The 21,671-nt window shown below is 35.9% G+C and overlaps 1 protein-coding gene and 1 non-coding gene across 2 annotated transcripts; one reads left to right on the top strand and one right to left on the bottom strand.

Annotated features, from left to right (window-relative positions):
• The first annotated feature begins 9,871 nt into the window (after positions 1–9,871).
• LOC150032967 (small nucleolar RNA R71) lies at positions 9,872–9,978 on the top strand. The gene has a single exon (XR_016524954.1). It is a non-coding gene; the product is annotated as a small nucleolar RNA R71 (small nucleolar RNA).
• A 7,018-nt stretch (positions 9,979–16,996) lies between these two features.
• LOC120069921 (putative disease resistance protein RGA1) lies at positions 16,997–20,329 on the bottom strand. The gene is given in 2 exon segments (XM_039021759.2): positions 16,997–18,213; positions 18,216–20,329. Coding segments are annotated over 2 exon segments (2,646 nt in total). The 5' UTR covers positions 20,245–20,329; the 3' UTR covers positions 16,997–17,596.
• Between the last annotated feature and the right edge of the window lie 1,342 nt (positions 20,330–21,671).

Here is a 21,671-nt window from a genome sequence, read left to right as displayed (position 1 = left end):
CATTGGTACCAAGGGTGAATGCATAAGTGAAAGCTATGATGCGTTGGTAAGTAGCCGAAGGCATGCGGTGCGAGGGCATGCGATAACACGGTGCGAGGCATGCGTCGATGGATGGCATGTGGCAAGGGAGGCATGTGACGATGGACGTGATGGACGGGTTGGACGCGTTGGACGTGATGGACGTGTTGGACGCGTTGGATGTGATGGATGCAGCCTATGCGTTGGTGCTATACAGCCTATGCATTGGCGATTAAGCTTGCGGCTTCTCAAGTTTGGAAATAATTTCAGAAAGAAATGGAATAAAACTCAAGAAGGTTCTAATCTAGTAATCTGAGTAAATCACTTTGAGGGGTCTATTAGACTAATCAAGGTGATCGAATCTTTAAGAAATCCTGAGTATATTCTTGAGGAAAAGCATGTTTTAAATTTAGGGATGTGATAATTTGTAGAAATACAATTTATTTTATCTCTCTCATCTAAAAGCATAAAGAAGAAAGTTTTGAAAGTGCAACATTTTTGCTAAATAATTTATAAAGTAATCACAATATGCATTCATACATCTCCAATGCCTGATGTATCTAAATTTTGAGCTAATGTCGCTATTTTAATGCAGATTGCCCGCTGATGCGATCAAACAAGAAATATCAGAAATAAAAGCACGATTGCATAACCAGTTAATGCAACAACCTTAGGCAATGAAGCATGATATGACATGGGTGGTGGAAGTCAAATCTCAGATTGAGTTGGTAGCTGATTCGGTGAAGATCCAATGAACTTTTGATGTGTTTCAGGCGGCACATCAGGGTATGGAATTTAATGCACTCTATCAGCATAATCATGAGTGAGAGAAGAGAAATCATCATTAGACGCGTATTGATGCGTTGATTTATCATGCAATGTAAGGATGTGTGGATGCGATGATTATGTAAGTTTTCCTAACAAAGCCAAAGTATAAGCCTTCTTAGGGTCTTGGTAAGTCCAGGGTCGAACGTAGGGATTACTAAATATATATGCGGTGGACTCTCTGATCCTATTGCGATGGTGATTTAACTTAGATTTTCTAATGCGATGGAATTAAATGCAAAGCGATGAAAGGGTGGTGTTGTAACAAGTATGCGATGAAGGGGTTGAGAAGAGATTTAGCTAGCATTTCTTAAGATTTAGTACAAGTCATGCGATCATGTTATACACAAGTATTATGCTCTACATTTCTCAATGCATAATGCCACATTTTCTATTTCTAGGATGCATGCAATGTGTATGGAATGTAGCAGATAGAACTTATTTCTAAGTCTCTACTCTTGCTTATGCGATTTAATCTGACTCTCTCAAGCCTAGATTCTGTCTTTAGACTACTATCTCAAGTACTCCAAATGATGAATGAAGCATACATAAGACAAGATGATCACATAAAGTGCATTGCTTAAGTCATGCCAGCTAAGTACTTCTCAACCCATTCACAAATTTAGTTACTCATGCATGGTGGGGAGAGACTGAACATAAATTGAAATGAAGTTTCCATTTTTGCAAATAAAGTGTTTGAGTACAAAACAATAAATGGTGTAAGAAGTATCAAGCCAGGTAAACAATGTCTTGCTTCCTCTGGCTTTTTACACTACTCTTATCACTTCAACTCTTTCCCGAATTGTAGAATCTTGCTTTCGCAAGGGTTGGGTGTCTCTCCTTCGTGCCATTTCCGATAGCTTCTCGATCTCTCTGAAAATTAATTTCTTCTTAAGAATTCCCTTCCCTTGACTTCGCCTTGCCTCCTTGCGCGCTTTTTTTTTTTTTTTTTTCCTGGTTTGGTAGCATTGGGTATTTATAGACTTCTAATGATTGTGTGGATGGGCAGCATTAACTTCCATACCCTGTTGCGCCATCTGATATTCACCGGAATTCAATGTATTTGCAACGGTATGGTCTTTCAACGACCGTCAACTGTATTTTCGAATTGACCGTTATCAGCTTTACGTCCCATCATGTTTCATTATACTGTCACCTTTATGTAAGGTCTTTATGCAATCATCTTCGAGGTACCCTTGGATCGCAAACTCAAACGCGCCATCACATTGTGTCCTTGGATCGCAAACTCAAGCGCGACGTCGCGCACAGAATAATGTAATTTAACTATTTTTATGCGATGAGCGTTGGCGATCGCAGTTTTCTTTTAGTTTGTTGCATTCAATCGTAATTTTGCCTGTTTTACCATCGCTATCTTCTATTGCTTTAATAATTTGAGTTTTAATAACTTGTATTTCTACCAGTTATCACACCCCCAAATTTAAAACAATGCATGTCCTCAAGCATAAACTAAAGATTTCTCAAAATTTCAATCGCCTTCACCCTGCCTAGGCTTCTCATGGTGCCTTATTCAAATCGCTGAACCAATGCCTTATTAATTTCTATCCTAATCTCTTCCTAAAATATTTCTAACCTTTAGGGACCGCGAGCTTAATCTTCAACAGAATCTTTACTCACTTCCCAGGACATGGCATGATTTATTTCAAATTTTATCAAACCGGGGTGTTCAAGCAGTTTCGGCCTTTGCATGATTCAGATATTCATTTTGTGATCTTGTGCTGATTTGAGTGCCCAGCCTTCGTTTCAGCTTGCCCCCACGGGTGTCATGCAGACATCCAACTATGAGCGAGACGCTCTTTTTAGTCAAAACTCATGTCTATCTCTTTATTTGGCGGCGGAGTTGCGATCACTTAGCTTCTGCGTTGATCACGATCCCCACCTTCGTTTTGGCTTGCCTCCACGGGTGTTATGCAGACATCCAACTACGAGCGGGATCCGATCTCAATGTAATTTTTTTTTTAAATGAAATTATGAAAATAACACACCCCCCCCCCCAAATTTAACATGCAGCAATGTCCTCATAGCTGAAGACGAAATAATTCATGCGATGGACTCAAAAAATTTTGTAAAAAATAGTTTTGAAGTAAAGCTGGTAGACCACTAAATTTTAGAAATTTTTTGTGTATCGATTGTCTTGAAATTAATCTGATGCTAGTTCATGTGATAAGAAAAGAAGCATATATTTCATCATTGAAGTCATAATGGGCAAAGGATGAATGCGGATACCAAATTAAGTAATAAAAAATTCATAATTGAGCCAAACGAGAGAGAATGCGATAGTAGAATTCAACAATATTAATTTGAAAGTGAGAAGTACAAAAATTTAAACAAGATGAGGCAAGGAAGAACACAACCCCCAAATTTAATTTTTCGCCTACATCATTGTGATCGCATCCTTTCCTGAGATGAGTTGATATTGTGATTGTGATGGGCTTCAAAAACTTGATGCGTTGATTTTGTGATTACGATGGCCTTTATATATATATATATATATATATATTAAGCTCAACCAATCGCATGTTTTAAGCCCATCGCATTCGTTTATTGCGATCAAAATGATGAAACCAAAAAGATTAGAAGTACGAAACAAAAAGTTGACAATCATAAATAGTAGTAAATATGCAGAATGTAAAATAGATTCTTGAAAGAAAAACAAAAAGGATACTCAAAAGGATATACTTCGTCCCAAATGAATGTATGCCGTTTATCATCGCAGGGACTGAGTGTTTCTTCTTTATTTTGGCTTATCCAAGTCAATGGAGGTTTTCTCACGTTAGAAATCTCCTCCATGATACTTTACTCTTTGTCCATTCACTTTAAATGCGTTGGTCCTATCTTCGTCGGTCAATTCCACCGCTCCATGTGGGAATACTTCCTTGATTATGAAAGGCTCGGACCAACGCGACTTTAGTTTTCCAAAAAAGAGACACAACCTAGAGTTAAATAGTAATACCCTTTGACCTGCCTTGAGGTTTTTCTCGCAAAGAGCTTATCATGCCATCGATTGGCGCGTTCTTTGTAAACTTTGGAATTCTCATACGCCTGTAATCTCCACTCGTCCAACTCTAGTAGCTGAATTTTTCTCTCTTCTCCTATAGCCTTAAGATTAAAGTTAAGTTTCTTAACTACCTACATCGCCTTATATTCTAGTTCCAACGACAGATGACAAGCCTTTCCAAATACCAACGCATATGGTGACATGCTGATGCATTGTAAATTTTGATGCGATTATGGTGTGAGTTTACGGTGATGTGTTGCAGATGCAAGTTTTCCTAATAAGACCTAAGTGTAAGCCTCACTAGGTTTCCTGGTAATTCCAAGGTCGAATACAGGGACTACTGAGTAAATATGTGACAACTATTTTGATTCTCTTGCGGTGGTAAAAACAAATAAGTTGGATGGTGTTTTGAAAAAGAATATTTCCTATGCGACAGAGTTCGAACGAAGAGTTGATGAAATCGAGAGTTACAATGAGTATGCGGTGAATGGGTTGAGAAGGGGTTTAGCTAACACTTCTTAAGATTACGTACAAGTTATGCGATCATGCTACCCACAAACAACAACATGTCATCTCTCAATGAAAATTCCATAATTCCTATTTCTAGGACATATGCGATGTATACGAAAAATTCGATAGGACTTATGTCTAAGCCTCTATTCTTGTCTATGCGATGATGCATGATGCACACAAAAACAAGGTGGTCGCATACTATCATATCCTATTTCTAGGGTGCATGTGATGTGTAAATAGCGATAGAACTTATGTCTAAGTTTCTATTTCTTGCTTATGGTTCTAATCTAACTCTCTCAAGCCTAGATTCTAATCTGACTCTCTCAAGTCTAGATTCTATCTTTAGATGACCCTCTCAAGTATCTCTAAAGGTTGAATGACGCATACATAAGACAAGATGATCACATAAAATGTAAATCTTAGGTCATGCTAGCTAAGTATTTCTCAACCCATTCGAAAATTTAGCTACTCATGCGAATTGTGGAGAGATTAAACATAGATTGAAATGAGAATTCCAATTTCTATAAATAATTATAAATAAAGTGCTGAATACAAAATAATAATGGAATTTAGAGATAAGAAGCTCGGTATGTAATATCTTGCTTCCCGTGGCCTTTTACACTGTCTTTTTCACTCCAACTCTGTCCAGATGAATATTCTTGCTTTTGCAAGTGTTAGCCCTTTCTCTCTTTGTAGCGCTTTTCGAAAGTCTCTCGATCTGTCCAGGAATGATCTCTCGGCTTCTTCGTCTCTTAGCTCGTCTCCGTCTTCTAACTCTAAGTATGTACGTGAACAGACTAACGACTCTCTAACCTGTTCTCTCTATGCTATCTCTTTTTTTTTTCATTACAATGGTGGCCTTCGGTATTTATAGAGCTCAAGATGAAGCAACCTTTCTCTCTAATGATTGCAATGATGGGCGTTCATAAATCTTCTGCTCTGATGCGCTGATTAATGGTCACCAAAAGTTGAGTGTACTTGCTACAGTGTGGCTTTAACGGCTTGTCAACTAAATTCGGATTCGACCGTCATCAGCTTTCCGTCCCATCATGGTTTATTGTGTTGTCACCTTGAATCGCAATTTTACTTGCGCCAACGCCTATTTCCTGCACAAAATAAGTAAATTAACTGTTTTTATGCGATGGGTGCATGCGATCGCAATTTCCTCAGTTTAGCCCTTTTGGACATGATATTGCTTATTTTTACCGTTGCATTCTCTCATTGTTTTACTTATTTGCACTGTAATAATCTGTATTTCTACCCGTTATCACATGCCTATGGGTGTCTTATAAGCAGTTCGATATGCCCACAAGGCATCATCCAGTTTCATGGTCCAATCTTTCCGCGATGGGTTCACCACCTTCTCTAAGATCGACTTGATTTCTCTGTTAGAAACCTCTGCTTGCCCCTTTATTTGGGGGTGATATGCGGTGGCGATCTTATGGTGGACATAATATTTGATCAATAGTTTACTAACAATGCGATTCACAAAGTGGGTCCCTTCGTCACTTATTATGGCACGTGGGGTGCTAAAACGAGTGAAGATGTTTTTCTGCAAGAAATTAGAGACTGTTGCCGCATTGTTTGCAATGCATGAAACAACTTCAATCCATTTGGAAACATAATCGACAGCCAATAGAATGTATTTATGACCATTTGACGATGGAAATGGTCCCATGAAATCTATTCCCCAGATGTCGAATAGCTCCACTTCTAAAATGATGTTCATTGGCATCACATTTTTTTCTGAAATGCTTCGAGTGCGTTGGCACTTATCGCATTTCATGGAGTATTCTCGTGCATCCTTAAACAGAGTAGGCCAGTAATACCCACATTGCAAAACTTTCGCTACTGTGCGCTGTCCTCCGAAATGCCCTCCATAGAGTGATTAAGGACATTGAAACAATATGCGATGCAAAGCAGTTTCTGGAACACAGAGTCTCAATATCTAGTCTGGTCCCCTTTTGTAGAGATTCGGGTTGTCCCAATAGTAAAATTTACATTAATGAATGAACCTTTTCTTTTGATGGGATGTGTAATTTTTAGGGAATTTTTTGCAGACCAAGAAGTTGACAATATTTGCATACCAGGGTAGTTCTTCAATTTTAAGCAACTGGTCATCAGGAAATGAGGCATTCACCTCCGACTGGATGCGATCCACTTCTGGATTCTCTAATTGCGATAAATGGTTAGCGACTTGGTTCTCTGTTCCCTTTCGGTCGATTATTTCCATATTAAATTCTTGGAGTAAGAGAACCATCGGATTAGTCTAGGCTTCGCATCTTTTTTGATCATCAAATATCTTATCACAGAGTGGTCTGTGTGGACTATTGCTTTTGACCCCAACAAGTAAGGTTTGAATTTTTCAATCACAAAAATTACCGCTAAAAGTTCCTTCTTGGTGGTGGTGTAATTCGCCTGCGTGGAGTTTAATGTTCTGCTAGCATATGTGATAGGGTGTAACATTGTCTTTACTTTTTGTGCCAAGACTGCCCCCATCGCATATCCGCTGGCATCGCACATCAGTTCGAATGGCTTTGTCCAATCAGGTGCAATCAGAATTGGCACTGTAGTCAAAGCGTCCTTTAGTGTTTTGAATGCAATGAGCTAATGTGAATCAAAATCAAAGGGTGTATCAGCTTCCAACGACGCATTCAAAGGTCGAGCAATTTTGGAAAAGTCCCTCACAAACCTTCTGTAAAACCCCGCATCCTAGGAAACTCCTCAAAGCTTTCACATTCGCTGAAGGTGGAAGCTTTCTATAGCTTCAATTTTTTCTTTGTCCACCTCTAACCCATTCCTTGAAACCTTATACCCGAGCACAATTCTTTCTTTGAGCATAAAATGACACTTTTCCGAGTTCAATACCATATTAGTTTCTTCACATCTTTTCAGTATTCTCTCTAGGTTTTGCAAACAGATTTCATATGTTTGCCCATAGACTGAGAAATCATCCATAAAGATTTCAACCGAGTCTTCAAGGTATCGGAGAAGATAGCCATCATACACATTTGAAACGTACTGGGAGCATTGCATAATCCAAAAGGCATGCGACGAAAGGTGAACGTTTCATATGGACATGTGAACGTGGTCTTTTCTTGATCCTCTGGTGCGATCATAATTTGGTTATAGCTGAGTACCCATCAAGGAAGCAGAAATAATCATTCCCATAATCGGTCGAGCATTTGATCAATGAAAGGCAAGGGGAAATGATCTTTCTTTGTCGCCGCATTGAGTTTCCTATAGTCCATACAAATCCGCCAACCCGTGACGGTCCTCATGGGGATTAATTCATTTTTTACATTAGGAATTAGTATCATCCCACCCTTTTTGGGAACACACTGCACGGGGCTGACCCACGTGCTATCTGCGATAGGGTAGATAATGCCGACATCTAACCATTTGATGATTTCTTTTTTGACAACCTCCTTCATCGCAGGGTTCAGTCTGCGTTGAGGTTTTATCGAGCCCTTCTGATTTTCTTCACGCTGGATTCGATGCATGCGATACGTCGGGCTAATACCTCTGATGTCTGTGAGAGTCCATCCAATTGCTCTAATATATTTCTTTAGAACACTGAGCAACACAATTTTTTTTTGTTCAAGTAACGCAGAGGATATGATGATGACTGGTAAGGTTTCATTTTGACCGAGAAATACATACTTCAAGTGGGTTTGTAGAGTTTTTAGTTCTAGTGTAAGTGAATGCTCTAAAGAGGGCTTCTGTGCTTTTCTTTCTTCATCCAAATCAGCATTTCCTCATTCTTCAATATCTCTATTATTGCATGGCAAGTCTCTATGGATTCTGTCGCATCCTCTATTTCTTCATTCTCTTCCCCGGACTCCCAATTTTTAGCGCAAGTGTGTTCATCATCGGAATCTGATAAGCCTTCCTCATCTGGGAACTTCATTGCCTTGATAATATTGAACTTGAGCTTTTTATCGTTGATGCTCATTGTGATTTCTCCCTTGTGCACATCTATTTGAGCATGGCCAGTAGACAAGAATGGTTGTCCCAATATGATTGGAACATCTTTATCTGCCTCATAATCTAAGATAATGAAGTCTGTAGGTAGAATGAATCGGTCTATTGTTACCAAGACATCCTTTAATTTCCCTTGAGGGTGCACAAGGGATCTATCAGTGAGTTGAAGAGTCACTATTGTGGGTGTTAGCTGTCCTACATTCAATCTTTTGAAGATTGAAAGGGGCATTAAGTTTATGCTTGCCCTAAGATCGCATAATGCTTGACCAATATAGATTCCTCCTATTGAGCAGGGTATTGTGAAACTACCTAGGTCGCACATCTTTGGTGGGATTATAGTATTGGATCCTTGTGTCAATGCCACCATGGCAAATCTTCACGTGCTTCTCTTCTTCAAGACAATGTCTTTAAAAAATTTCGCATACACTAGCATCTGCTTTACAACTTCTATGAAAGGAACATTGATGTGCAATCGTTTCAATATTTCCAAGAAGTGCTGATACTGGCTTTCATCGTTATGTTTCTTTTTCAATCTTTGAGGAAATGAAGGTAGCTGTACTTTGAATGTTTCATGGTCTGGAGGCTTAGTGGTGATTGCATCTTCTGGTTCCCTAGTTTCGGACTCCTTTGATTCAGTCTGCGATACAGGTTTCTTTGATTCAATCATAGGTTGCTCCTTTGACTCGGTCTTGTGAGGCTCCTTTCTGACTTCTATCGCCGTTTTTTTACTCCTTAGGGTGATTGCTTGGCAGTGTTCTTTCCCTGTATTTCCTGGATTGTGTTGAAGCTCGGTTGAGCTAGGCAATATCCCTTGGGGTTTGTTCTTTAGCTCTCCTGCAATTTGTCCTATTTGAATTTCCAAATTGCGGATGGATGTAGCTTGGTTTTGAAGGATTGTTTCATTCTTTTCGATGTATTGCTTCAACAAGTTTTCCAGGGATGATGAGGATGGTGTTTGAAAGCTACTAGCTTGCTGTTGTCCATTAGTTTTATGGAAAAACCCTGGCGGTCCCTCTTTCTGAGCCACAGGCTGATTGTCTTACTGTTGGTTGTTCTTCCAAGAAAAAATAGGGTGATTTCGCCACCCCGGGTTGTAAGTGTTTGAAAAAGGATTGTTTTTGACAAAGTAAACTGATTGAGGATTTCACGGGCATTCCTCAAAAGAATGCGATTCTTCACATACGAAACAACTAGTGCTTGTTTTCTCTAGCGCATTGACTTGCCCATTTCAAGTTCCTGAATTATTTATTGTGATGCCTTGCAACAAGTTTATCATCGCATTCATATGATTTTTTGATGATGCGATGGCACCATTACTCGCATTTCCTTCTCTGGGTTTTGTTATTTGATCGATTTCTTGCCAATCTTTGTGGTTTTTCGAGATGCGATCAAGAATATTCTTTGCTTCATCATATGTTTTGTCCAGCAGACCTGCTGCTGCTGCCGCATTGGCAGCTGTTTGTAATGCAGAGTTGAGTCTATGATATAAAAATCTCCATTTGGAGGAAATCTGTTAATCCACTGTGTGGGCAGTCGCGTACTAGTCTCTTGAATCTCGCCCATGCATCACTGAGCGATTCATCTTTTTCTTGTTCAAAATTGGTGATCAATTTCCTCCTTCTGGCATTCTCCATGGGAGGGAAATACTTCTTCATAAACTCTTCCACAACTTACTCCCACGACGTTATATCTCCTGGTTCGAGAGAGTAAGCCTATTTTCATGCTTTATCACATAGTGAAAATAGAAATAACATGAGTCGAACCTCTTCTAGGGAAATATTAGGGAACACAAAAGTGTTGCAAATTTTAATGAAGCTTCGTAGATGGGCGTGCGGATCTTCACCACGCCGTCCTACGAACTGTCCTGCTGTTTGTATCATTTAAATATTGTATACTCTCTAATTTACGTTTAATTTTGATAAATTTAAATGCTTATTTATAGCAAATATAATTTAAAAAAACCCTAAATTGAATTTGAACACTTCAAATTCAAAACCCTAATTTTGATTTTGAACATTTCAAATTTATCAATTCACTAATCCAAGGTACAATTTTACGAGCTAGTAGAGGGACCTTACGGACCGACAGATCATGAGCTCCAATGATTTAAGATCAATCGGCTAAACTATTTAAAGAAAATTAATCAATATTTGTTAACTACCGAGACACATCACTATAACTCGATAGTTGCACTCTCCTCACTGTAGATATATTTCTATCTATTTTAACCATAATTAGTAAGTCGATCCTTCATAGATCATTCGTATTTAAACCTAGGTCAAAATTATCATTTTACCCCTATAAATACATCTTGCTTCTTAAGTTTCACTGATCCTCTATTAAACAATTGGTTTATAGTCCAATTAATAAACTATATCCCTCTCGGCCATGAGAGGGCGAGGTCCCTTTGTTAAAAACTAGGAGTCAGTACTTAAGGGAACAACCTATCTGCTAACCCTAAGTTAGGTAGGAGTGAATTATATCTTGCTGGACTACCCCAGCTATCTATCCAGTCTTATCCCTAAAATGGGAGGCTTATTGAGCAGTGTTGTTGAACTACTCTCACTTATACAGATCAAAGGATAATCACGAATAAATAGGAGTTCATAGTTAGCTTGAGATTAAGGTCGAGTTACACTAGGTTATCAAATTTAAAATAGTCAGTTTTAATAGTAAACAGTCGTTATAAAGAAAAGTGACTATTTCGTGGTTCAATCTTATATAAACATCCTTTGCATAGGATGTCTCCACTCGCATGTCTCTAAATAAATGATTTTGGGATCACATTATTTGTATCAGTATACAAAGTGGGCCGCATCCAATAGTATCGCCAGGATGAGGTACCCAATCTCATCCATATACTTATAGACCATTTTGGCTATATACTAAAACTTGATCCACATTTATGTCTCTACATAAAGTTAAAGTATTCATATTATAGTCATAGATTTGTTTATTGGATTTTATAACAAAATGCAATCTCAATAACATTTTATTGAATGAACAACTCGATAATAATTTTATTGATTAAATAGAATATGTTTCCAATATTTACGAACTACGAGTTTTAGAACATTTCCAACAGTTCTTACCCAATTGTCTAGCTAAAATAAATTAAGTAGCATTAGTTAATTGTGCATTTGATGGCTATTCCAAGGATGCATGAATTGCTAGGTTTGAAGATAATTTGATTAATTGAATATGGCTTTCTTGAAAATTAATCGATACAATAGATCCTTGAACAGAATGCATGTGTTTTTAATTCTATATGGATGTTAACGAATCCAATAGGATTTAGAAGCATGTAGATTTGTTGGGGTATGGCCTTTCCGACCTTAATTAATGCCTAGGACGCTCCCTAGGTTTGGTCTTTGCTAGTTTTCTGTCTTTGTAGAGGCTAGTTAGATCGCATCGAGCGAGTTGTTATGCACGCATGAATTAGTTGCATGTTTAAGTCACATAATTCGAGGATGGAAATTCTATTGAATGGCTCTAGAAACTAGATAGACTAATCGTAGTTTATATTTATCTCTTTTATTTCAATTTCTTGCATGTTTATCTCTCTCACACCAAAACCCTCCATTTACCGCTCTAGTTAGGAAATTGGCTTAACGAAACAAATAGCGCTTCCCTGCGGATCGACCCGTACTTACCACTATTGTTACGTCTTTGTAGTGGTAGAAGTAGTTTAGTATTATAAATTTTCTTTTGATTTTCAGTCTTTTGGGGGCGACACCAAAAAGGCAAGACCACATAACCCGAAAACGAGTCAAGTAAGGAAGTGTAACTCATCATAAACCCAACCATATCCAATAGGGTTTGATTTCTCCTTTATGATACACCATTCTGATGAGGTGTACCAGGTGCTAAGAGTTGGGATACAATTCCATGTTCGGTCAAGTAGTCTTAAAGTTTTAAATCCATATACTCTCCACCTCAATCAAATCAAAATGTTTTAATTGTTTTACTTGATGCATTTTAACTTTAGCCTTGTACTTCTTGAATTTTTCAAAGGCTTCAGATTTATGTTGCATTGAATAAACATACCCATACCTTGAATAATCACCAGTAAAGGTGATGAAATATTCAAACCCCTCTCTTTCCTTAACATTCATAGGACCACATAGGTCCAATTGTACAAGTTCGAAGGGCTCTTTTGCTCGGAGGCATTTTCTAGTAAAAGATCTCTTTGTCATTTTGCCTTCAAGGCATGACTCACATACAGGTAAAAATTTTTCTTCTAACTCACTTAGAAATCTATTATTAACCAATCTCTCAATCATATTGAGATTTATGTTTCCTAATATTAGGTGCAAAAGATGAACATTTTCTTTTAGAGAAATTTTTTGTCTTTTATTTCGAGTTACCATAGTTTTAAACAGTACAATATTTGGGAGGACTTTTGTTGCTAACGGTCTTAGCACATAAAGATTATCTTCCAGCTTAACAGAATAAAGCTCAATACCATTTTTGCAAATAAACACTTTATTTACAGAAAAATGTACAGTATATTGTTTTTCAAGTAAACACTTTATAGAAATTAAGTTCCTTTTTAAATAAGGAACTACAAAAACATTTTCTAATAAAATATAAGATTTTTGTAAAGTAAGCCGGAGCCCTCTTACTGCCTTCAATGAAACGACGTGCTCAGTGTCAACACGCATTGTCATCTCACGAGCCGCCAGGAATCAATTCCCTAAAATGAAGAACGAACGTGATCAATGGACCCCAAATCTATTATATAGGTCGAATCGTCATTCTCCACTAAGCAAGTTTCCACTACAAATAAATCGTATTTACCTTGCTTCACCTTTTTTCTTCTCTGACAAGTATTTGGGACAATTTCTATTCCAATGTCCCTGTTGGTTGCAATGGAAAGATATTCCCTCTTTAGCTTAGCCTTCTTGCTCTTTTGAGCAACAGCTGGTGAGTTAGCCTTCCCCTAACCTCCCTTCTTTTTCCTCTTCCACTTTTTGGTGCCGGAAGAAAAGGGTATAAACTTTGGCTCACCCTTCTATTCCTTGACTTTTGTTAAGGATTGGTATATCTATAGCTTGTTGAACAAGGTGGTCACGATGTAGTTAATCATGTTCATAACAACATTGCTCCAGAATTGTAGAAAACATTCAGGTAAACTTTCCAAAATGAAGTTTCCAAAATGGAGTTGACAATAAACATACAGAAGCTATTAGGATCCTAAGCATTCTAACTACAATAATTTTAATAGCATGTTCATGATAGTAACAGAGATAGGGTTTCTAGAATACAACATTTGATGATTCCTCTTGATTGCTTCAAATCTCCACGAATTTCTTCTTCACATCTTTTAGTAGATTACCACAAGAGTCTTCTATACTATCCTCATGCCTTAAATTGGATTGTGGGATCCAAATTGAGAGAGATTTTGGGAGGATTATAAAAGTTGAAGAGAGGAAAAAGTTTGACAGAATTTCCTTTTTAATTTCAGGTTGCATGAATGAATTCTCTTCAAATTAACTTGTATTTAAGTAATATGAATATGCAAAATGATTCAATGTGGAAATTGATACTCAATTATCCACTAATTAAGTCGAATAGGTGGAGGATTAATGGAAAAAAAAGGAAAAATCCACTTTCCATTTTAAAATATTTTTTTAAAAATTTAATTTTAATTTTCAAATAAAATCATATGAAATTTAAAAAAAAAAACAATTTCTGAATTTGAAATTTCGAATTCAAAATTATTTAAAATACTTTATTTTGAATAAATAATTAATAAAAGAAGTTTAATTAATTAAATAAATAATTTAATATCAAATATTAAATTAATTTAAAACCTAATCCAAAACATGAATTCTTATTCATGTATTCAATATTTAAATCGTATTTAAATATTTTTCAACTCTCCAATACGTTTAATTAGATAATTAAATGTTTGATTATATCGAATATAATAATCCAAACCCTAAACTGAATTTAAACATTTCAAATTCTCTCAACACGTTATTCTAAGGTTTAATTCTTTTACGAGGCAGTAGAGAGATCTAATGGACCTATAGATCATGAGCTCCAATGATTTGAGATTAATTGGCTAAACTCTTTAAATTGAATTAATCAATATTTATTAACTACCGAGACACACAACTATAGCTCAGTAGTTGCGCTCTCTTCACTGTCGATATATTTCTGTCCACTTGATTGGACCATAATCAGTAAGTTGATCCTTCACAGGTTGTTCGTATTTACAGCTAGGTCAAAATTACTATTTTATCCTTGTAATGTATCTTGCTCCTTAAGTTTCCACTGATCCTCTAATGAACAATTGGTTTATGGTCCTTCGAATAAACCGAGTCCCTCTCAACAATAGAGAAGGTGGGGTCTCTTTGTTCAAGACCAGGAGTCAGTACTTAAGGGAACAACCTATCTGCTAACCCTAAAATGGGTAGGAGTGAATTTCATCTTGCAGGACTATGTCCTCAGCTATCTATCCGGTCTTACCCCTGAAATGGGAGGCTTATCGAGCAGTGATGTTGAGTCACTCTCACTTATGCAGATTAAAGGATAATCCTGAATAAACAAGAGTTCATAGTTAGCTTAGGACTGAGATCGAGTTACCATAGGTCATCGAATTGAATTAGTCAGTTGTGACAGTAAAGAAAAGTGACTATTTCGTGGTCTGGTCTTATGTATGTTAGGTTTTATGCCCTAAAACTCGTAGATAGTAAATGTTATTAATTAACCATCATAAATAAAGAATTATGGATGTTAAAAAAATAAATGTTACTATTTGTATTATTGTCTAATTTGTTTTAATAACCCTAAATCGAATAAACTAACATCCAAGGTTGCCTTAAAAGGCTGGGTACCTTATCCTGGTAACACTATGGTACGACTAACTTTGTATTTGATACAAACATAATGATCCAACATGTTCGTGTAGGTGACATGTGAGTGGGGGGTATCCTATGCAATGATTATATATGCATAAGACTGGATTGCAAAATAGTAACCATTAGATGTAACACCGTTGACTAGTCAGGTTTCTATTTCAATAGGATGATCTAGGCGACTTAGTCTTAATCCTAAATATATTTTGAACTTCTATTCACAAGGGTCTGTCCTTTGATTTGTATGGATGAGGTTAGCCAGTTCGTCAACCCAATATGCCTACCATTTTAGGGACAAGACTCAGTGGGGAGCTAGGAATATAATAATACAAGATATAATTCACTTCTTCCCTCCCTGAGGGTAAGTAAATGAGTGTTCTCTTATGTGATGTCTGCAAGACTTGAACAAAGGACCCTACCCTCTCATTGGCCTGAGAGGGGTTTCTACTTATTAATTAGACCATAAACAGGTTGTTCATTAGAGGAACACTAGTACTTAAGGAGTTAGAGGTAACCCAAGGGTAGAACAATAATTTGACCAAGTTGGAGTTATGAATACTCGTGAAGGACTAACTTTGATCTATATCCATGGATGCAGAAATACATCTGTAATGAGAAGAGTGCAACTGTGGGTCTTTAGGAGTGTATCCACAGTTAACAAATATTAATTAATTTGGTTAATGAGTTTAGCCACTTAATCTTATATCATTGGAGCTTCTGATCTGTAGGTCCACCAGGCCCCCTCGCTAGCTCACTAGAGGATACTTAAAAGGGATAATTTGGATTATTCAAATTAATTTGAAAAAACTATATATTAATGTGATTAGTATATAATTAATTATGAATATGATCTATAATCAAACTGGAAAGTAATATTTGAATAAGATTCAAATTAATTAATTCAAATGAATTAAATTCACAAAGAATTAATTAATAGAGATGTGTTGCTCATATACATGCGATGTATATGATAATTAAATATATATATTAAATCGGGTTTAATTTATAAATGGTTATCTAATTATTGTGCAAATTAAAATTAAATATGTGTTATTTAATTGGACTAATTGATTAAATAAGCATTATTTAATTAAGTCAGCTAATTAATTAAATAAATGTTATTTAATTAATTATAGAAAAGGAAAATATATTAGGAAAGGGGTTTGGTCCTTCTCTATATAAAAACCTCCCTATCGCCTTTTACAAAACACACATTCTCATATAGTCTCATTGCAGAGAAACTCTAACAATACACAACACCCTAGTGTTATTATGCAAAATTTTCTCTGAGTCTCACTACTCTCCAAAATCCTATTTTCCTCTCCCTTTCCCAATAGTTGGATACCATTATCCTCTATTGGAATCCTAAGAGAATAGCAAGGTTACTCTCATGGTAGTATTCAAGATCACTTAAGGAGTTGTTCATGATCAAGACCGTTTAGAGATCCGTTCATTGGAACCTTGAAGAGGCTTGTTCGTGACATTAGGGAATCTACAAAGGCATTGTTATAATCTTTTTCCTAATGCATGCTAGTTTACATGTTTATTTATTATTTTTAGTATAATGATTTTGTTTATTGCAAAAATAAAATTGCGGGATGCAAGGAGATCTCTCATGAGAAACACTTTCGCTATGGCTAGGATTCGATCCTGATTCCCTTCAGTCATGATATACCATTTTTTCATGTTCTTTCCAATCATGCCTATAAACCAAGTAAAATGTTAAACAATCTTAAATTTAAATGTTTTGGGTATTAAAGTCAAAGATATACAATTGAAAATTAACAACATTATTCTGATTCAACTATACAAAACATCATATAAAAATTAAATAATTCAACCATAAACTTGAAGGAGAACGGTATGAGGTAACAAGACTTGGATGAAAAAGACTATTGTAAATAAGAAAAACTACCACATATTTTACGAACAACACACTTGGTTGGAAGGTGGGAAAGTTTAGCCACCTCTTGCTTGCCTTCCCCAACTAGTAGTGTTGGACTTCCATTAACCACCAAAATCCTCTAATTAATTGGTTAGGCGTAGTATAGCCTCTCTAGATAGTAATTCCCGTAAGAATTTTCAACCATTCTGGCAAAGCTTCAATGACATCAAAATTTTGATATTCAAAACTTTCAAGTTAGTGAAGTGTTGAAGTTGTTTGAAAAGTTGGGTTGTCGCATTATCACTTAGCTTGAGCCATCATCGATCGACTTAAGTTCAATAAGCTGAGGTGATAATTATATGAAGAGAATAAACTCATAAATCTACATGCATCCATTAATCATCAATTCTTTCAAGTTACTAAGGTCACTTAATAAATCAGCCAATGATCGTCTGAATAAATCAATGTCTAAAAATGATATAAGTTGGGTCAATTTTGCACATTTAGCATCAAATTAGGACAACGTTCTATCACATACTCAATTGAATGGCAACCTTCTAACCCACTTGGCAATTTTGTCAATTTATCACATCCAAGGACACTAAGTTTTTTAAGAGATCCAAAGAGATTTGAAGTGGTAAATTCATCCCATTGCTCTAGCTTCTTCATCCCATTAATATAGAGTTCCTCCAACTGTGGAAAGGCAAAAGAATTTCTCTGTAGGTTGGGGTCAATACCATAGAACTCATTCCCTATACTTCTAACATTGTTCATCCAAGTAATCTCAAGTTTCTTTAAGTTGGCCAATTGTCCAAGCATTGGAAGCACTTCACATTTAGAACAATCAAACAAACGTATCTCAACTAAATTTTCAACAAAAATGTCATTAGGTAAGACTTCCCCTCCAAAGCCACTAATATTCAATGATTGAAGATTTTTGTGTGGTTGAAGTCCTTCCAACACTTGTACGAAATTGTGTTTGTCATATTCTACTCCATCAAATAAAGTCCATCGAAACAATAATCGACGCAATTTTTTTTTCTCCACCAATTTTGCAGCCATAGCTTCCTCTTTACTTTTCAACTTCTCAAGATTTGTAAGAATAGTTCATCTTTGAGGTTTTTTAACGGCCCAAGCTCTTCAATTTTACATCCCTTCTCAAAACCAACTGCAAATCGAGATAATGTTTGGAGATGAATTAAGTTGCCCATATGTGAAGGCATTTGTTTCATACCGGGAACTACGTAAAATTCTAAATGTCTCAAATTAACCAATTTTCTCAAATTCTCTGGCAATTCACTTTCTATATATCCAAGCTTTAACGTTTGCAAATTATATAGTAGACAAAGAGATTCTCGAAGATTCTTGATTATGTAACATTTTGAAAGGTCAAGATATCTCAAATGTATCAACTTATCCAGTAAATATGGCAAATTATTAGCCCAAATCTTATCTTGTTTTAAAACACGCAAATGAAAAAAGTTGTCACAAACCTTGTATTGATTCTCTTCATCACTGTAAACCAATGTGCGCAACTTTCCTGCACTTCTCCCACTCAAATTATTAGGATTTGATACCATATTTTGATTATTCGAAATTGCACAAGCAATATCATGCATTAGATCATGCATCTTAAAAGTAATAATTCTCTTATTCTCATCCCTTATAACATCTTGGAATAAGGAGCGGGACAATAAGAAGTTGAAGTACTCTTCTCCTATATCCTCCATAACCAAATTCTCTCTCTCTTGTTGGGATTGAATAAAACCTTGTGCTATCCACATTTGGATTAGTTCATCTTTCTTAAAGTCATAATCTTGAGGAAAGTTTGAACAATAGGCAAAACATTGCTTCAATACAAGAAGTGGTAGAGAATCCACACTTAATTTTAGTATGGACAAAACAAAATCTCTGTCTTCCTTTAAAATATTTTTTGCAATGCTTTCAACTTTTGTGATCCAACTCTCATAATCTCCTTTTTCAAAGTCAACCTCTTCAAATTTTACTGCCCCTCCTAAAACCTTGGCAACAAGTGGTACACCACCCATTTTTCTAACCAACAAATCTTTCACAATCTCTGTCTTTGAATTCATTGACAGTTGATTTACATTTGCACTTTCTTTGAACAATACCCAACATTGATCATCAGATAATTCTTTTAGATGATGAACGGAAACAGTATTCACCATAGTTGCGACTTCTACACTCCTTGTGGTCACCATAACACAATTTCCAGATTTTCCATTAATCTGCTTCAAACAGCCACTCAACTCATCCCACAAGCCATTATCTTTATCCCAAACATCGTCAAGCACAAGAAAATATCTTTTGCCTTGCATCGCCTCTCGGAGCCTCTTAAGTAAGGCCTCTTTGGAGTTCAAGCCACTACAAGTATTGGTCGAGCCTTGAAAGATTGCTTCCAAAATTTTCATGACAATAAATGGTTTAGACACACAAACCCATATAGTTTTATCAAAATGACCTTTAATGGCATCATGATTGAAGACCATCTTGGCCAAAGTTGTTTTCCCAAGACCACCCATTCCAACAATGGATATCACCGACATCTCATGTTCATTGCTAGACTCAATCACCAATTTCAATATCTCTTGAAATTCAGCTTCCCTTCCTCTAACTTTAAAATCAAGAATCGAGGTTGTCTCTCGAATCTGCGCAAGAGTGACTTCTGTTTCCATGGCGGATTCGTCACTAACTAGGCCTAAAGGACTTGCTTCACAGTAATGTTTGTATAAAGCTTGAGTAATATTCTTCATTTGCTTGGCCTTCTTGCGACGAAACAAGAAGGGATTTTTGGATAGTGAGATGGAATCACATACCTTCCTCAATTTTCCGGTTTGTTCCACAGCTCGTCGTAGATGTTCATAAACAAGCTCATCCAATAGATCATCAGCTTCATAAACAATATCTTGGAGATCTTCCACCCATAGCCTCACAGAAGCAATGTGTAATTTTTTTTTGTTAATGTCTGCTAAAATTGTTTCAGCTTTGAGTAACCAGTTTCTCAACTGGGACACTTCCTTCTCCAAGCCCCATGCCAAACCAATTTGCTCTGCTCCAAATTTCACAATCTTCTTCAAGACTTCCTGAACAGCAAAAGTCCATAGAAATTCAGCCATATTTCTCTCTACTTTTTGACCCCTCAATTTCAAATGATCTACGATGAAGAGGAAATTCAGAAGTTAAGAAGGTTTTAAAAAGAAAGGAAGCTACTTTAATTTGAGAAAGACCAAATTGCTTTCCATAGAAACTTGTGTTCACAAACAAGTCTTGTAAGAGAATTTTAGAATAACTTAGCATCAAAGGAAGTTGGCCAAAAATTTGAAGAAGAAAATTATGAGAGCAACATTTCAAAGACCGACAAAGACTTGTCCATATTAAAATTAAAGTGTAGATTCTTTACCATTTTCTTTAATTGAAGCAATGTTTTGCTTGCCGCTCAAATTTTCTTCAAACTCGTGAATTTGGAAAATATGAACTAATTAAAACGTGGATAGCAAAAAGTTTTATTCAATCCAAACAAGATAGAGAGAATTTGATAATGGATGATACAAAGAACAATACTTCAACTTTTTATCGTAGTCTCGCCCCATATTTCAATATGGAATTAAAGATGAGAATGGATGCATGATCAAATATATGATATTGCTTTTGCAATTTAAAATCATCAAAAGATTATTTTTTAGATTCCTCAAGTTCTTTCTGCAACACACATCCTATGCATCTTAATTTGAGGAATAATAGACTTAATAATACCTTGTTGAATGATCCGAAGCACTAAAGCATTATGCTTTTTAACTCTTCTTAAACCTCTAAAGTTTTCAAAATATTTATTTTCCTTATTTCCATTTGTTGGGTTGAACCGTGAATACATGAACTATTTTTACACTAGGATCAAAACATCTAAATCGATACCTTCATTTCTTTACTAAGTTACATAAAAAAGAATGAAATTATATATTAATACTAATATATAATCCAAATTGACTTTTTCTATCATTACAATGAAATTATATCATTGACTTTTTTCTAAATTATATACCAAATATGAAGTATATAATTTAAAATGATACATAAAGTTTAAAATTGACATTTCAATTATATATTAATACTAATTTAAAATGAATTGTAAGTAGATCATTACTGCATCAATGGTATATCATAATGAGTTGAAAATGCAATGCTAAGTTTTTGGTGTATGTTGAAATGGAATGCCTTGAATTCTAATCCAAATTGGTTTAGGAGATTTCAAGTCAAGGTAGAGATTTTTTGGAATGCTAGAATTGACATTTGATATATTTAGTTATTTAAAAATATTTTCCTTCTCCACTTAGGGTTTAGAGAAGTACAGTCTATAAACTCTCCAACTCTATACGCATTATTTGACAGATTCTATATTTTCTATAACATTCTCTCTAATAATATTTTCTCCCTCTATCGCATGGACATAGCTAACACATTGTTAGTGAACTACATAAATCATTGTGTCGATCTTCTCAATTTCTTTTTACGTTCTTTTGTATTCGTTAGTTGTCGATTTTGTAAA

Source organism: Benincasa hispida, chromosome 11, assembly GCF_027475165.1.
Source record: "Benincasa hispida cultivar pf3 chromosome 11, pf3_genome.v1.1, whole genome shotgun sequence".
Lineage (NCBI taxonomy): Eukaryota > Viridiplantae > Streptophyta > Magnoliopsida > Cucurbitales > Cucurbitaceae > Benincasa > Benincasa hispida.
The sequence above is the reverse complement of the archived record's forward strand: the minus strand, read 5'-3'. Positions and strand labels throughout refer to the sequence as shown.